The sequence below is a fragment of the Pteropus medius genome, unplaced genomic scaffold (genome assembly GCF_902729225.1).
Source record: "Pteropus medius unplaced genomic scaffold, Ma_sr-lr_union100, whole genome shotgun sequence".
NCBI classification, from domain to species: Eukaryota; Metazoa; Chordata; class Mammalia; order Chiroptera; family Pteropodidae; genus Pteropus; species Pteropus medius.
Window position 1 is genome coordinate 7,864,690 of NW_024344371.1, and position 18,077 is coordinate 7,882,766.

Consider the following 18,077-nt stretch of genomic DNA (forward strand, 5'->3'; position numbering starts at 1 on the left):
GATTACATAGTTACAACATTCTCATGCAGAATGTAAAAACAGTACTCAAATGATTGTAGTGGGAGATACCTCTTCTAATGTAGAAAGGGAACCTACCTTTTAAACAGGTAAATAATGGGCAATTCCAAAACAATGCTTTCGCTCCTAAAAAAGCCATTTGGCTAAATCAAGCCTGGCAACATTTCTTTCACCTAAATGCACAGATATGCTAAATCAGAGAAGTCTGGAAAATGGAACTGGAGCTCCTTCAAAATCAGAAAATAGTGGTATCCTGGTAGTTTTTCACAATAACACAACATTCAAAAATCATTCTTGGATCTTAGATTTTACATCCCTGCAGATACAACGGTAAGTAGCAGATGTGGTGTTTAAAAAGTTAACATAAATAACTCGGCCATTTTTAGCAAAAGAATACTTAAAGACAACACAACAGATGGATCATGATTAAGCATATAAACATATATGTCTTCTAGTTTTCCAGTTTCAGTAAGTGTTATCGACTATAGAAGAATACATTTCTTCATGTTATAATTTCAAAAAACTAAATCTCAATGATTCAAAATGAAAGTATCTGGTTAAAGCTCAGGTCTGGTGGTTGCAGTGAAATAGTCAAGACACAGTTTTGTACGCTGCAAACATTTTAATGATTATTGTTGAGCATACATTTTGGAAATTTCTTACTTCAAACTGCAACAAGTTAAATAAATGTTTATAATATACAAAGAAAATACAACAGAAAGTAAAACTTGCTTTAAGTGTGCCTTGCATCTAGACCAGTGTTTTTTTTTTTTTCCTTTCCCCTTAATATATCTTTATTTTTGAGCTGCACAAACACACTTAAGAATTTGATCTTTATAGCATGGCATTTAGGAAATAAAAATATACTCCCACCTCAAAGAAATAAAAGATTGTGCATGATTATATGCCAAACAAAGAGAGAACACTAGAATACTCTGATAGTGCAGGCATCATTAAAAAGGAAAAAAAAAAAGCTTGAGATGCTCATTAACTCTCTAAGTTTTAAGGAAGCAGGATTTCTGACCAAGTAGCTTAAAAGCCAGCAAAACAGGAATCAGTGATGGCAACTGTAGTGTATGAAGTATGAAATGACAAACTTTACACAAATACACTGTTAGAAATTTACCAGTGAACACTGAAGATCTGAGAAGCTGCTCTTTGGAACAGTCAAGTAGGACCACCTTATTCCAGTCACATAAGCCCTTGTAGCAACAGTGTTCTGTGCTATGTACTGGCTGGCTGGGTAGTTAAAGGATTTGTTTTGTCATTAGCAGCTAACGAACTTATTCCACATGTTCTTAAAGCCTTAATGATGGGAAAAAGGCAAGTGTCATTAGCGTGGAGGATCACAAACTTCTCTGCACACAAGCACAAGAGGCTTTACTAGTATTTTAAAAGTCTCTGATGTCTCCCATTGCACTTCAAAGCTCAATTGAGATGAAAGCCCTTCTCCATTGTAGCAGCTAGCAGGCGTTCTCTCATGATTTCCTCCGAAGAATATTCCGGCAACTTTAGATAATGCACACATGTATTCACTGATGGATAGCTTGCATCAGTAGCATCAACCTACAGACAGAAAAGTGAAAATAACAGACCATGACTTTAAATATATATTTCTTTCAACCCTTAAATAACTAAACTGGATTCTCCATCAGCTAGAGTTTATACCTTGCGTACAACTGTGAGCCTGGGATGCAGGTTGGCCAGTCCACCTGGGGGCAGAGTTGAACAACCAGTGGTAAACTGCAGGAATGCTTTCCTTTCATCTGAAGACATGCCACATAAAACCCTCACGAACCTCAGAAAACCAGGGCTAAGAGACGAAAAATACAGTTACATTGATTTGACAGCTGATTTAAATGAAAAACACTATTACTAATTTTTAAGCCAGCAGTAACCTTAAAAATAAACAATATCCACATGTCAGAACAACAGCACTGTCTAAAGACTCTTGAGTAAGTATAAAATAAGATATTTAGCTAAGATATTTAGATATTTAGCTTGTATTTAAATACAAGCTAAGATATTTAAAAATATCTTTCAAGACTCTTGTACTCAGTAAGAACTGAAACACTGATGAAATGTAGGGATCAAATATGCCACAAAGCCAGCAAATCAGAAAAGCTCAAAATGCACTTGATTAATTTATCTAAATATAGCTAATTTGCCAAAGGGGATCTGAAATAATTCATTTTTGTAACAGTGAAATAAACAGCCACTATATGCCACAACACAGGTGAATTTCACAGTCATGATGTTAAAAAGCCAAACCTCAAACAATACATAACTGTGTGATTTCATTTATTAAAGTTCAAAAGCAAGTAAAATTATCATCAATAGGAATAGTGACTAAAAAAGAATATGATGGGTTAAGGGAAAGAGACTTCTGGAGTTGTTTCTTATTCAGGGTACCAAATATAAAGGTGTGTCCATTTTGTGAAAATTCTCCAGGCTGTACATGTAATTTGTGTACTTCTTTTATATTTCAATAAAGTTTACTTTAAAAAAAAAACAACAACAAAGCTATGTTATTCAAGTATAAAATAATTCATAACATTCTCATTAATTTCGGAACTTTTTTAAAAAAAGAATATAGGGCCCTTGTAATCTTACAAAATGTCAATGGTATAATAAAAACTGTTGAGGAACTGTTCCAGATTAAAAACATATCACAACTAAATGCAATTTCCTGACATGGGAGGTACAAGGTTGAGGGGAGTGCCATTAAGGGCATTCCTGGAATATGGACGCTAGATTAGTTAATAGTATAGCATCATGAATTTGCTAATGTGGATACATGAGAGAATATCCATATTATCAGGAAATGTATTACAGAGTAAAGGGACACGATACATGCAACATAATTCTCAAACAGTTCAGAAAAAAATAGCCAGTGTGTCTATATATATATATATATATTTATTATGTGTAGGTATATGTGTGTATAAAGCAAGACATATAGTTTAAAGAAACAGCAAAATGTTAAATACTGGTGAGTCTGGATAAAGGTTTATGGGGACTTCTTTCAACTATTCAACTTCTGTAAGTTTGAAATTATTTGAAAATATAGGTTACTATAAAAGCAATAAAGCCTAAGGTTTACAGTTCTCCAATTTTTAAAATAACCAACAATTAAAACTGAGAAAAGGAATCTTAACATTAGCCAAGACTCAGCTGTCTTTTTCTGTAAACTCAGTCTTATTAATGGATATGCACCCTGGTAATGGTGAGACTTAACTGCTTTCTCACTTTATGAATACAATACACTGAGTCAAAGTTCTTTTCAGATCATCTGCCATATGATTTTGGGACATAAACAATTTTGTTAATCTTAGAAAATAACCAACACATACCTGTCACGTGTATAACCCAACTTAGGTTCAGTATAATTAATAATATCCTCTGCTGCCCAGGATGGCGACTGGTTTCCACAAAGAATCATTTGGACTTCTTCATGGCTGAAGGAACTTAATTTCTCCATTGGAAAAACTTTATTAAACCCATCTACATTATACACACAGCAGGAAAAACACACACACACACCTTAGTTACTAAGTTATATTTTCAAAATACCAAATTTCAAATCAAAATATTGTTTGGAAAAATAAAATATAAATTAAAATAGCTTGAAATAATAACTGTGCTAGGGTTTTAAGTACAGAAATCTCTTGCTTAATATCACAAATGTAAACTAAGAGAATATTTGGTCACTATGGTCAATAACCAAATTCTGATAATTTCCCAACCAGTATACTGTATCCATCATACAAGCCAGCCAAAGCTATAAGTGATAAACAGTTTAATATATGTTCCTTTAATCTTCACCAGAAGAACTTTAGTTCTAACATGGTTTGATTCATCCTAATCATATAATGTGGAAAGAATGCAACCTATGACCACTTAAAAATGAAGAAATGGAGGCCAAAAGTGGGTGCCCCATTACTCAGGAGGAGCATGCTGAGCTATCTTACAATGTTCCAACCTGTTCTGGGTACTGTGCAGGACCTAACTATCTGGAAGACAAAAAGTTAAGAGTAATGAGAGAGTAATCTGGAGATTACCAGCAATTCTTGACCATAGCAGTGCCTTAATTTCAGCTTTCTTGAGGTAAAAAAAGAGAGAGATTAAGCTAAAGAGCCTTAAAAATTACCTCTAAAAGCTTCCATCTGTTTCTGAATACCCGTATGCATACAAAAGTCAAACATCAAATCTACATATTCTTCTGCATTATCCATTGTTATCATCTGCAAAGGAAAATTTGCCAACATTAATTATTGTTAATATCTAGGAATATTTCAGAAGCACCTAGTACAATTAGCTTCAGTAAGAGGATGACTCTGAACTTAAAACTACATCAAAAGCAAAATTTTTACCTCATCTTCACCACTTGGCTTGAGATCCACAGCTGTAAAACCATATATTCTTGAGGAAGGACAAAACTGGAAATTTAACCTGGGAGAACAAAATAAGGATCAGATTAACATTTGGCTACCACTGCTATTTAATTTTCATAACATTACTGCCCAAAGCATGAACCCCCTTGTACCCATCTCCAGCAACAAAGTCACTGTACTGCTTAGATGTTAAGTATGAAACATTTTTAAAGGCAAAACCCTATACACAAAAACGATTAGGACAACTGTTATCAAACCTGGCTGTGCCAAGGACTGCATGAAACCACCTTTCCATATTTCACTTTCCCCTTACAGCCAAAAAAAAAAAAAAAAATCAATGAACTGATTTCTGAAATGAATTCTGGCAACACCAAATTTAGAAAATTTCTTTTTTCTTGCAGGAAGAAACTATTGCTTCAGTAAAGTTGTTCACACTATGCCAGCCACCCCACTGCCCATCAAACCTTGAATATGAGGGAGGGTGGGAGGAAAAGCAAGCCTTGCAGTCAACCTAAAATCATCGTAAAACATACCAAGGCTATAACAGTTACATGTAAATAAATTAATATAGTTTTATCAAAAGATCTGCAACATCTGAGTTAGTTAATGCAGCCATTGGGGATAGGCTTACATACAAAGCAAACTATTTTGAGCTTTGCCAAGTAGGTTGGCTGGCTGGCTGGCTGGCTATATATATGTAATATATGTGTGTGTGTGTGTGTACATACACACACACACATATAAAAATTAGCTAATTTGTCAAAAATTTTTGGCTTTCGAGTTTTTTATACAAGATATATACATTTATCACGTTTGATAAATCATAACCTTTCAGGTTTATTAATAAACTATATTCTGATATTCTAAGCTATCTTAATATTAATAAATCAAAGGTTCAAATCAATAATCAGTATTTCCTATAGCATATTATTATTCTACAAGACTTTACTCATATATTGCAAATTAGTGGGAACAAAGAAACAAAAGCTTTAGAACTTATTCATTCATTAGGTTGAAGAATATTTGTATTCAGCTTACCCTAAATCCTCTATGCTAAGAGGAGGCCCAGATCCTGATGGATTCTTCAGCACTAGTTCCTGTAATTTTGTGTTCTTCTCGTCTTCAGAAAGACCTTTGCTACTTAAAATCTGGCGCCTCTTGATAGCAAGGTCTTTAATTTCTTTTAAAAATCTGGCTCTATGTGGGTTTACTAGTTCAAAGTCTTCCCAAGTTAAAATTCCATTAAACCAAGCTGGGGGTTTTGGTTTGGGGGGATCTAGAATAAACTCTGATTTTGAATCCTCTTCAAAGCTTCCTACTGAGAGTGAATCATGACCTTCTTCTGTAGAAGCTTCTGACTGACTTTCAGTACAGTGTAAGTCTCTGTCACCTCGTGACTCATAAATCAGTTTACTCATATTGCTTTTAATGTCACCCATACACATAAGTTTAAAGAAAGGTTTAGAAATAGGTAAGTCCACAAGTCTATTGTCTTGAATACATTTGGCCAAGAAAATTCCAAGGAAATGAAAGAGTTTTGTGATCCTTTCAAGCTCATCACTATCTTGTGGAAATGGTGCTGTGAACAGTCCACACGACCTCTGCACATAGTAGCCAGGAGGTTTCAATCCACCTCCAAGATCAACCTAATTTTTTAGAGGGAGAAATGTAAATAAAATTAATCAAAAGATCCATAAATGTTAAACATCTTATCAATTAGCTATCTAAAATTATTTTTATATACATTTTATTAAATTATTTTTGTAACTAAATATTATCCTTTAAAAACAGTTTAATATTATCAAAATTATTCAATAATAAATTAAGAGTCAGAAAAACCTGGCTTATGTTCTGAAAGCATAACCTCTTTTTAACACTTTCTAAAAGCAAAATCACATATAAAATCATAAAATGGGGGAAAAAAAATCTTACATGACGAGATTCATCATCTGGAAAGTTATCATCACAAAGCCAAGCTCCCAAGTCAGTTCTCTGGAATTCTGCTGCCACCAAAGCATAAAACTCTAATGTAGGTCCCAAACCAGTTCCTTCTTCTCCTAAAAATTCAACCTGAAGTGTGAACAAATTAATTGTAAAGGTAAGTGAGCTTAAATGACCCCATTCTTGCCAAAATTAGTCATATCCAATCCAGTAATATACTTTTTTTACAGCAGCAGTATGATACATTCATTATAAGCAATTTGGAAGTTTTTTTCATGTTTATTGTACACTATTACATGTTTAAATACTGGTGAGAATTGTTCGTACATTAATTTACTTCTCCCAACAACCCTGAAAAATAGATTAGTTTCTTTTTATCCATGGGGAATACATTCCAAGACCCTCAGTGGATTCCTGAAATTATTGATAGTACCAAATCCTATATTTATGTTTTTTCCTACATGTACATGCTATGATAAAGTTTAATTTATAAGTTATACACAGTAAAAGATAAATAACTAATAAAATATAACAATATACTGTAATAAAAGTTATGTGAATATGCTCGCTCTCAAGATACCTAATAACTGGGACAGCTACTAAGTGACTAACGGGCAAGTAGCATATACAGCGTGGATACACCAGACAAAGGGTGATTCACGGAAGGAACAATATTGCATCATGCTCAATGGAGTGAATTTAAAACTTAAGAATTATTTCTGAAATTTTTCATTTAATATTTTCGGACCACTGTTGACCAAGGGTAACTGAAACAGCAGAGAATAAAATCTAAGATAAGGGCAGACTACAGTACATCTTTTTACACCAAAGGAAACTAAAATTCAGATAAAAAAGTTAAATCATTTGCTCGAGGAAATGATGGTATACTGAGTTGTATGTATCTATGTAATACCAAAACCCAAACACTCTTATTTCTGACTTTAGGCAATCACTTTAAAGGTTTTATCCATACTCTACCTGTTCCAAATGATTTAAGGCAGCTTACAAAAACATATAGTGCAAAGTAAATACACACACACACACACACACACACACACACACATAAAATCTAGGTTAGACACATATATGGGTACAAAAAATAAGATGAAGGCAAAGAAAGTTTAAAGTGAAAGACATAAGGCTTACATATTTTCTAGAGATATAATTGTTATGATCAGTCTGTAATCCAACAGATAAACAAAAAGGCTGGTTCACAACTGTTGACAGGAAAGAGATTTCTTCCATCATCCCTCATACAAAGAATAATATGTAGATAGCACATAATCGACAATGCCCACAAAAACATTCTCTAGTAAATATATTGAATTTCACACTGCCATTTGTTACATCTCTCAATATAGAACAATGATATAACACCAAGCACAATTTAAGTGAAACAGTATTATAAAACTATGCTCCAAAAATAGATATCTAACAGCACAGCTTAATATAAAGGTAACTTTTAGAGTATCAAAAAGAATCCTTTGTGAATACTATTATTTGGTCCAGGATTTGTTAAGAAATAGATAGTGTCCTTCAAATAGACCAAGCACTTTCCTATCTCAAGAATGAAGATATTCTTTGTTGCTCATTGTAAATCACAAAATCCTGACCCCTGAGATGAGCTGACATCCTCTTATGAAAGATGTTCTGCTAGAAATCCCTCTTCCTTTCTATCTTACGCAGATCAGCTGGTTCTCTGTTATTACTGCACACACACAAAAATTTTATATGAGGTACCTCAAGAACTGATTTCCGATCTGCATGTATTTGCATGACATTCTCAGCCCATTCCATCAGTGATTCACCACGGGGAACTTTTACTCTTTCATGCTTCAGACGACCAACTCGAAACTCTCCTGGGTCATCTCGCCTTACACTACTTGTGGTCCTTGTTCTTTCCACAGTGGCCTCACGTCGGTTTTGTAACCACACTATTGCTCTGAAATAGAAAAATATCTATGTAGCTGTAGCATACAGAAATAGTTGACTGTGCTACCAACCTGCTACATAAAAATATAGACAAATGTTTCCTAACTACTAAACAATGGTTATGCTATTTATTACTGTGATACAAACTGAAAGCCATCATTAAAATGATATTGTGATTTTAAAATATTTTCTTTTTAGCAATGCAGAACTAACCCATCTAGGGTGGAAGAAAGAATCTTGAACAAGGAATAAGATGAAAGATCTACTCTCATGTGTGTTACAATTTTTTGGTACTCTCAGGCAAATCAGCTAAGTACTTTGAGAATCAATTTCCTCATCTATAAAAGAGAAATCATAACCAATGCCATTTATCACAATAGGCTTGTAGTTCCATGTGTACAAATGCTTTATAAATGGTATAAAATGGGACAACAATGTAACCTATCAGGGAAACAAATAATTCCATTTTAAATTAGAATTTTTTTATATCTACTTTGAAAATACTCTTGATACTCAAATCATTCAACAAATATTTATTGAGATGTGCTATATACTACTTTAGAAATTACAGCAAGAGGTAAACAAAACAGCCAGAAATTCCTGCCCTCATAAAACTTTCATCTAGTGGAAGGAGACAGAAATAAGTAAAATATGTAGTATATTAAATGGTAGTAAGAGAAAAATGATGGCCAGAATGTAGATATATTTCAATGCTACCAAAGCTATTTGCAAGCATTTAATTTGGTATTCCTGGGATCTTTAACAACTAATAATTTATGTAAGCTACTTAAGAACTGTACAAAATGCTAACAAAAGCAATATATCTGGCCCTCCGTATCCACGAGTTGGCCCTCCATATCCACAGATGTTGAACCCACAGATACAGAGGGGCTAACTAAGGGACTTGAGCATCCATGGATTTTGGTATCCTCAGGAGTCCTGGAACCAATCCCCCATGGAGACCAAGGGATGATTATATTCCAACCCACACTATTCCAAGAGATCAATCCACACTACACCAAGAGAGCATATATCCAACTGGAAACAAAATAATATTTAAATGTTGACAACTCTTTAAAAAGAAAAGGAAATAATATATTCCCTCCATAAGTATATTATAAATATAAAGTATATTAGTACATTTTGAGCTACATTCCCTCCATAAGTATATTATAAAGTATATTAGTACATTTTGAGCTTACATAACATTAAAAAACTTGTATTCTAAAAATATAAAAGGATACACTTCCTACCTTGATGCACCAAATGCGGTACATGTGAAATAAAGCTGTCTAGTTTCAAACGGTATTAGAAAAGGACACTTGCTGGTTAATTGTTCACACCAGTCTGGCAGAGCCCCACTGGCCAATGCCAATGGTTCCTGTAAATTAACAAATAACAATGTCTTAAGGCAATTACCTAAAAAGACAAAAAGAAGTCAATTCTTAAATGTAAAGAAATGAATGCAATAGACCAAATGGCCCAAATCATTGAATCAGAGGGAAGGGAGAGATGGTGGGAGGTAGAAAAGGAAGTCCAATGGTTACAGACTAAAGAGTCAACTCTGACTTGATTACCTCGATCTGCTGCAAAATTTTTGTTGTGATTTTTTTGCTAGTAAATTCATCTGGTGGGAAAGTAAACTGAGGCTGCTCATCACCTTCTGTAAAATTAATAAAATTAATAAAAATATAAACTGATTTACTATTTAAAATGCCATAGAAATGAAACAAGGCTTCTTACAAACCTTCTTGGGATATTCTTGAATAAGGGTCACTTGCAACTATATACAGAATACGCAGAAGCTGAAGGACGTCTTCTACTCCACAAGAATTCTGTCCATTGCCTGCTTTGGCCTGAGGTTGTTCTTTTGTTAAATTAAGAATATCACTGCTTTGAAGAGTAGAAATGGCTCCCTGGTTTAAGCCAGACTTTGTTCCATGCTCACAAAAATCCTGAGGAAACCATTAGCAAAACTAGCCATTAATCACATTTTTGAGAAAAGCAATATATTATCCTATTAGTATTCCTCTGAAAAAGGCTGGGATATTTTAAAGAACTACCTTCTTTTTTGAAAAAAAACAGTATTGCCCAAGTTGAAAATTAATGCATTCTAAACCATTAAAACTCCCAAATAATGTAAAACCACTATAAGCCACAATTAAAACTATACTTAGATTCCAATACCACAAATCATATTTGAAATTTTAGCATTGGGATATTTACGATGTTAATTCAACCTTATTTGTTTAGTATGTCCCAATAAAACTCTCTTCCTTAAGAATCTTTAGAAGCTGCAAAACAAAGCACAAAGCCATTCTCAATCAAAATAGTGTTTTGATGCCAATATATACCTTATATGCAGCTATGAGCTGAGAACAATTTCTGTTTTTCCTAATACTTTTATTAGTGCCAGTTAATTTCCAGTGGCGTAGGAAAGCGGCGTCTGCATTCTTCTGCAGGTAGGTTATCAAGTCATTCTTTGGTAATTCATCAGTGCCAAGGTACTGTTCCACATGCTCTATAGACCAACAACCCTACAATAGGAAAAACCAAATGTTGGCCTTTCCTGATTATAAAGTCTACGCTATTTCACATGCATTACATAAGGTAGTTTTAAGATCATGCATTTAATCTAATTTAAAGAAATTTCATGTTAGTGATTTTGTCCCTCAAATGTTCAAATGAAAACAATGTTAGTTTTTTTCATTTTTTTCTAAATAGTCAAGAAGTAACTTACCATTTTTCCATTTTCCTTTTCTTTGTCAGAGTCCTTCATTTCTCTGTACATGATTCTAAACATGGACATATTATTCAAGTTAATTCATATATCAAATGATTTGTGGTTATTTCTAGTAAGACTTCAATTTTTAAAAAATAGATGAATGATGCCATTCATTAGCCATATGCTTATATTAAATACTGAACTCAGGGAGAATTTATAAAAAAAAAACAATTAATTTGTTAAATATAATGGAAAGTAGCAGAAATCATATTCCTGAAAAAGAATTATGGTTTGTAAATTTAACATTGTTGCAAAGAAAACATACATCAAACCTGGAACTTTTAAAGATATGAATAACATGCTATATCATATATTGTTGTAAGAATAAAATCAGAAATGGTTTGCTTCTGTGTCTAGATGGAAAGAAGAATAAGAATAACAAAGACCAGAAGTGTTTATGTTCATGTAAGGTGGTTGAGATCAAATTTTCCTCTAATAAAAATTGAAAGTGGGGATTGCCATGATGATCTATTCTATCTCAATAGGACTTAGGTTATTTTATGGGATATTATATAAGATTATCAATGTTGTTAAGAGAGCATCAGAAAAATACACTTAACAAAGTCACATAAGGATAATTATCATTTTTATATAAATATGCTATAATGTAAAAAAATATATAAATTAATGTATATAATAAATATTATGGGTAATACTGAGCACTTTCTACATTGCAGAGTACTGAAAACGCTTTACATATATTAATTCATTGATTCCTCACAACTACTCTCATTTTATAGATTGGGAAAGTGAGGCACTAAAATGTTAAATAAATTTGCCCAAGGTCACTCATAATTATTTGTTGAATCAATGAATGAATGAATGAACAAAGAGGCAGGCTTAACTCATAGATCCCAAACAAATAAATAGAAAATATTTAGTACGTTATGCACAATCCCAGTCAAAGAGTTCAACTATTATGTGAGGAACTAGTTTAGATTATTTCTAAAGTTCCTTTCAGCTGTGAATCTTAACCTTTCTATAGCAGGGGTCAAAAATGATCTTAGCTGTTCCTATAAATCAACAAAAACCAAATCTTTTCCGTTCAAAATATAGAAATACAATGCTTCTTGGCTCATGTACTATAAAAATATCTCATGTAGTTCAAAATATAGAAATACAATGCTTCTTGGCTCATGTACTATAAAAATATCTACTTAAAAATTAAATTTAAATCTCTTACGTGTATGTTGGCTCCCAAATACGCCTAAGTTTATCTGATTTCACATTGCCATTACAGGACAACTGAAGCAATTTTTGTACATAGTAAAAGATGGTTGATCTAAAATTAGTGAGTGGTAATTCAACTTCACGAGTTGTTCCAAGACCTGTTACTTTCAAAGTGAGGGCTAATCGAGGTGATGGGGTACATTCGACTTCTTCCAAGAGTTCTGAATGAGGTGTTCCTAAAAATATGGAAGATGTGAAAAACAATTACACTAAAGCAGCCCAGAAAGAACAACGCTAGGAGACAGGCTATACAAAATCTAAACTCTTCTGCCACATGTTAGTTAAAGATGTCAGCTACATAGCACCCTCTTGGCCTCGACATTTTTGTTCTTTTAAATGGGAGTAATAAACCAAGGTTATTTAAAGACAGATAAAAGACTAGAACTTATGCACATGATATGGATCTCTCATTTTTATTAGGGAACATATGCTAACTATATGAATATTTTGGTAACATTTTATTTTTATAAATGAGAAAACTAAAATTGTTCATATTTCTACATCTGGAGAAAACCATATACTTTGGTCAATTACTTGTCAATCTTTTGCTTACACTGAATGAGTGTGTTGTGAAGTAAACACACACACACATATACAATTAGGTTCACAGTATATTTGGTGGTGTACTCTTTATTAGCTCAGGAATCTTTTCCTCATATCATAGATGGAGCTTTCAAAAATATTTTATTCACTGCATGACATGCCATTGTACCTCAAATCCCCTTCTCTAACTGACTCTCCTGTCTCTCTCTTATTAGGACACTGGTGATTACATTGGGCTCAACTAGATAATCTAGGATAATCTCCCCATTTCAAAATCCTTATCTGATCACATCTACAAAATCTCTTTGGTCGTGTTAAGGTAATATATTCACAGATTCTGGAGGTTAGGATCTACATATCTTTGGTGGCGGCATTAGTGCACCTACCACACCCAAAACAGAGATGTAAGAGACAGAGTTGCCACCTAAGGCGGACTGACTCTAGAGCCCATGACTGAAACCACTATACAGCTTTTCGAAGTAAAACATGAACAGGAATAATCCTTAGTAATTCTGATCCAGTAGAAAATAAAACAAATTATTCACCTTTAAATGAAGCCTTGCTTTCAAATATTACATAAATAAAAATGGTATTTGTAAAATACTGTAATCTGCTCTTTTTAAAAAAACTATGTTTTTTAAGAACTGTGGCTGACAATTTTTCCTGAAAACTTTTATTTATAACCTGCATATACACACAGCACTTTACTTTTCTAATTGTAATTAATAATCTTATTTGGAATCTATTAGCTCACAAAAACTAAAATATACTGTACCCGGAGGTGGAATTTCTAGATCAGTTGTCTGTTGGACATTAGTACGACCAGGTCTAGGATCAAAAGCAGGAACCAAAGCAGAAAATTGCCGTTTTAACACATAATCATCATCCCATGTTCTCCGGCGTCCTCCCTTGGTTTCATACTCTTCTTCTTCCTATTAAAATGTCATGTATGAACATTATAAAATAAAACTTGTTATTGCAAAAGTGATATGCTATCTATAAAATAAGTACATGTTTAAGTACTTCTCTATAGTTATTACCATTCCTTAATTAGCCATATTTCTTAGACACAAAATGAGACAACATATATTTAGGTACATACATTTCTTAATGATTTAAGTTTATCAATAGTAAGTTGCATTAGTGTGGTTACACAAATCTATAGAACACAAAATGACAAAGAACCATACACATACATTGTACCAATGTTCTGGTTTTGACATTGTACTCTAATTGTGTAAGCTGTAACCATTGGAAGATATTAGGCAAAGGGCACATAAGACCTCTCTGTACCATCTTTGCATCTTTCTGTGAACCTATAATTATTTTTAAAGATGCTTTTTTAAAAAATGGAAATTGCATTATATACTAAATTACGTACAAAAGCTATAATGCTTAGGACTTGCTTAAAATTACTATGGGGCAAAGAGTAAACAAGTTTGACAAAGTGTTGATAACCGTTAAAGTCAAACTTCTAGCATGTTTGAAAATTTTCATAATAAAAGTTTTTAAGGAAGATTTTCTCCTGTCCTTCACTTTTAGTATCAACAAAAAGAGATCAATGAATTGTAAATATTGTAAATGTCTGATGTAACTATTTTAAAATAACTATGATATATATACTTATATGCATACACATAGCCCCTTATATTTTTAACATTTAACTGAAATTAACTTTTATAACAAATCAAACTGACATTTGACAGCTTTGGAGCCAGAGTGTCTGGGTTTTCATCCTGGATCCAAAACTTCTATGTGTGACCTTTAGCGATCACTTAATCTGAAAACTGGGGCTAATAATAACTCTTATAGGGTTGTTGAAAGGACTGAATGAGTTAATACATGTAAAGTATTGAAAAAAGTGCCCAGGACTTAATTAATGATCAATAAATGTTAGCTAACAGACTGATATTACTACCTCTACTACTACTATGAAAACTGTAACTCTTAGATAATAGCCATTAGGCTTTTTATTGTATGTTTACTGTTAACCAAAGGCCAAGATAAAAGAGTCTCAAGTAAGAAACTTCTGTATGCATTATGACAGAGCAATCGTGGGCTCCATCTGAGATATGGAACCCAAGCAGTCGCGGATGTTTCTTTTATTAACTCTATTTTGTAACTCCCTCTCCTTCCCCCGTATATTTTTCTATAGGCATTTTGTTTGGTGCTTTACTATGAAAGGGGAAAAAATACACTGTAGGGAATATAAACATGAAGCTATTACCTGCTCCCCAATAGGCCGGCTCCCTGCTCCAGCAGGAACCTGTGGTAGCTGTGAGGTAACAGCATGGTGCGTTACATCAGATCGAGAGCCGGCTCGCCGCTGCAGGGATGGACGTCTCAGAATCTGAAATTTAAAAAATGTGAAGAGACATGTCTAATTATTTGATCCATATATATCCCCATGCAGCCTTGATGTGAAACTATCAACCCACATTACCAAAACTGTCATTAATAAAATTTCATATTCATTAGCTAGCTTCAGAAAAGTTATAAAATGAATGTTTTAAATTTATCATGCATCATATATTAATAGATGCAAAAAATATGCTAATGTACTGTTTCTTAAGCAACATATACTAAAAGCATTTCTTAAAATTCTTCGCCCCATTAAAACTCAACTGAGGAAGTTTTTTGAAATCTAATAATACTTTATAAGAGAAATAAAAAAGATATACAAATTACAGTAAAGAGTATTTTCGGGCAAAAGTTCAATTCAAAGACAATCATAGTAGTTAAACATTGGTATTTCTAGATTATACTGCCTAAATTTAGGTCCCTACTTTTCTACTTAACTCTTATTAATTAGGGCAAATTATTTTTTCTAGGCCTGAACCCCACAGCTCTGTATAAAGAATGATGAAATAATATACTGCTTAAAATCCTATGTAAAAAAATTCTATGTAAAAAAATTATTGCAGAAGAACTATGAAAATTGTATTCTTTAAACCTGTTAAAACATCAGCATGTGACATTTTTCCAATATAACCAACTTATTTTCTTTTAAAAGAGAATTATAAATGTTCAAATTAAAAGCATTTTTCTTAATTAGCCATATTTTTCATACTGGTACTGTATTTTCTTGCTTTAAAGTTTAACCAAGAATTTGCTTTTCCTCTCTTCATTTATTAACTTCCTTCATTCAATTACTAATATCCTATCTTAGTTAAGAGAATGGGGACTCTCTCTCTACCATAACCTCCTCGTATTCCTGGTCCTCCTGATTGTCATCTTCATTCTCATCGTCTTCCTCATCTGGCTCAGGCAAGTCCTCATCATCATCTAGCTCAGCTAACAGAGTACTGGCACGACAGCTATCAAGAAAATCTAGAAAACAAAACCAAGAACCTTACTCTCAACACAATTAACAAAGAATAACAAAATAACTGTTTTAATTTTACAAAACAAAAGCAAAATTTAAAAGGGACAAGTATAAAGGCCACATTTAGTAATGCCACCCTTCTTATACCACTGTACACACAGAATGACTATTAAATCATCACGAATATGGCAGAAAACAACATGGGATAAAGGATGATCGTAAACTAAATTGAAATGTACAAAATCATAATATAAAAGGTCAACAATATGGGCTATGCTAAAAAATAACAACAATGCTATTATCAGTCTCTGCATAAGACATAGGAAGTATAACATGGTGGAAAGAGAACACTTGAGTGTCATTCATTCTGTCAATAAATATCTACTGAGTATCTACTATGTGCCAAGAATTGTGTTAGGCACCAGGTATATATACAGTCATATACCACATAGTCAATATTTTCTGGTGACAGATGATTTTTATTTTACCTGTAATAATGATATAGTTTTTTCATATAGTATGTGATGAATGGTTTTTGGTGATGGGGACTGGGAGGGTACTTGTGTTTTTATGGCTTTGGCTACAGAAATGACTGTAATGAGCTTTATTTGGAGCTTTTTTTTAATTTATAAAGATATTCATGTCTTCATATACAGTTGCTAATGTGTTGGGCCATCTCAAATGATATTTCCAAATGCCAAACCTTGGAATGAATATAGCCTTCTCACTAGTATGCGTGTGCTCTCTCGTTCTGTATATATTACTTTTATAGCTATATAGTCATGCGCCACATAGTGATGTTTTGGTCACCAACAATGGTGGTCTCATTAAGATTATAATAGAGCTGAAAAATTCCTATTGCCCAGTAAATTACACACTGTAATGTCAGAACACACCACATTACTCATGTGTTTGTAGTAATGCTGGTGTAAATAAACCTATTGCATTGCCAGTTGTATAGAAGTATATTACACACAATTATGTACAGTACATAATACTTTATGTATTTACTTAGTATACTATACTTTTTATCATTATTTTAGAGTGTACTCTTTCTACTTACGAAGTTTGCTGTAAAACAGTATGCCATGATATGTCAGCAGCAGCCTCATATTTACATCTTTTGACTGCATTATTCTCCCTTGTGCTAATTTAATCTCATGTTTTATAAATTTAGTGTAATCTTAGTGTACAATGTTTATAAAATCTACAGTAGTGTACAGTAATGTCATACACCTTCATATTTATTCACTCACCACTCACTCACATCACCCAGAGCAACTCCTATTCCTGTAAGGTCCATTCATGGTTGGTACCCTATACAACTGTATCATTTTTTCTCTTTTGTACTGTACTTTTACTGTACCTTTTCTATGTTTAGACATGTTCAGATATACAAATACTTACCATTGTGTTACAACTGCTACAATATTCAGTAAAGTAACATGCTGTACAGATTTGTAGCCTAGGAGCGACAGGATATATAGCTATACCATCTAGTTTTGTGTAAGTGCATGCTGTCATGTTCACACGATGACAAAACTGCCTAATGACACATTTCTTAAAACGTATCCCAATTGTTAAGCAGTGCATGACTACTATTGTAAACAGAATAGGCATGGTCTGAGCCTCCATGGAGCTTACAGAGGAGAGAGGCATTTAAAAACTAAATAAATGAATATATTAATATAAACTATAAAAGATCTTATACAGGAAAAGAACAAAAGTTAGTCAGAAAAGACCTAGGCTTAGCTATGTGACCTAGCAAGTTAATTAACGATGACTACTTAAGGATAATGCCTATTTATGGAATAACATCTTTCATTTGATCCATATTATCTAGCACATAAAGAATTTCAATAAACTTGAATCCATTTTACCTCTCTCCTCCTTAGGATCTCTCCCCCTC

The 18,077-nt window shown here is 33.1% G+C and overlaps 1 protein-coding gene across 6 annotated transcripts in view; it reads right to left on the minus strand.

Moving 5' to 3' along the window:
• Nucleotides 1-625: 625 nt before the first annotated feature.
• The window catches only part of HECTD1 (HECT domain E3 ubiquitin protein ligase 1), an 80,845-nt gene continuing 63,393 nt past the window's right edge, over nt 626-18,077 (minus strand). For 4 of the 6 annotated variants that reach the window (XM_039870467.1, XM_039870465.1, XM_039870461.1 and 1 more), the window contains 17 exons: nt 16,040-16,173; nt 15,071-15,193; nt 13,619-13,775; nt 12,254-12,476; nt 11,026-11,080; nt 10,640-10,822; nt 10,033-10,240; nt 9,863-9,948; nt 9,539-9,666; nt 8,094-8,295; nt 6,345-6,482; nt 5,451-6,058; nt 4,392-4,470; nt 4,169-4,262; nt 3,372-3,522; nt 1,687-1,831; nt 626-1,584 (listed from right to left, as the gene is read on the minus strand). In XM_039870467.1, the coding sequence (XP_039726401.1) occupies nt 1,447-1,584; nt 1,687-1,831; nt 3,372-3,522; nt 4,169-4,262; nt 4,392-4,470; nt 5,451-6,058; nt 6,345-6,482; nt 8,094-8,295; nt 9,539-9,666; nt 9,863-9,948; nt 10,033-10,240; nt 10,640-10,822; nt 11,026-11,080; nt 12,254-12,476; nt 13,619-13,775; nt 15,071-15,193; nt 16,040-16,173 (2,852 nt within the window). In that variant the 3' untranslated portion in view covers nt 626-1,446. The remainder of the gene's footprint in view (nt 1,585-1,686; nt 1,832-3,371; nt 3,523-4,168; nt 4,263-4,391; nt 4,471-5,450; nt 6,059-6,344; nt 6,483-8,093; nt 8,296-9,538; nt 9,667-9,862; nt 9,949-10,032; nt 10,241-10,639; nt 10,823-11,025; nt 11,081-12,253; nt 12,477-13,618; nt 13,776-15,070; nt 15,194-16,039; nt 16,174-18,077) is intronic. The other 2 variants (XM_039870464.1, XM_039870466.1) reach the window with 2 other exon arrangements.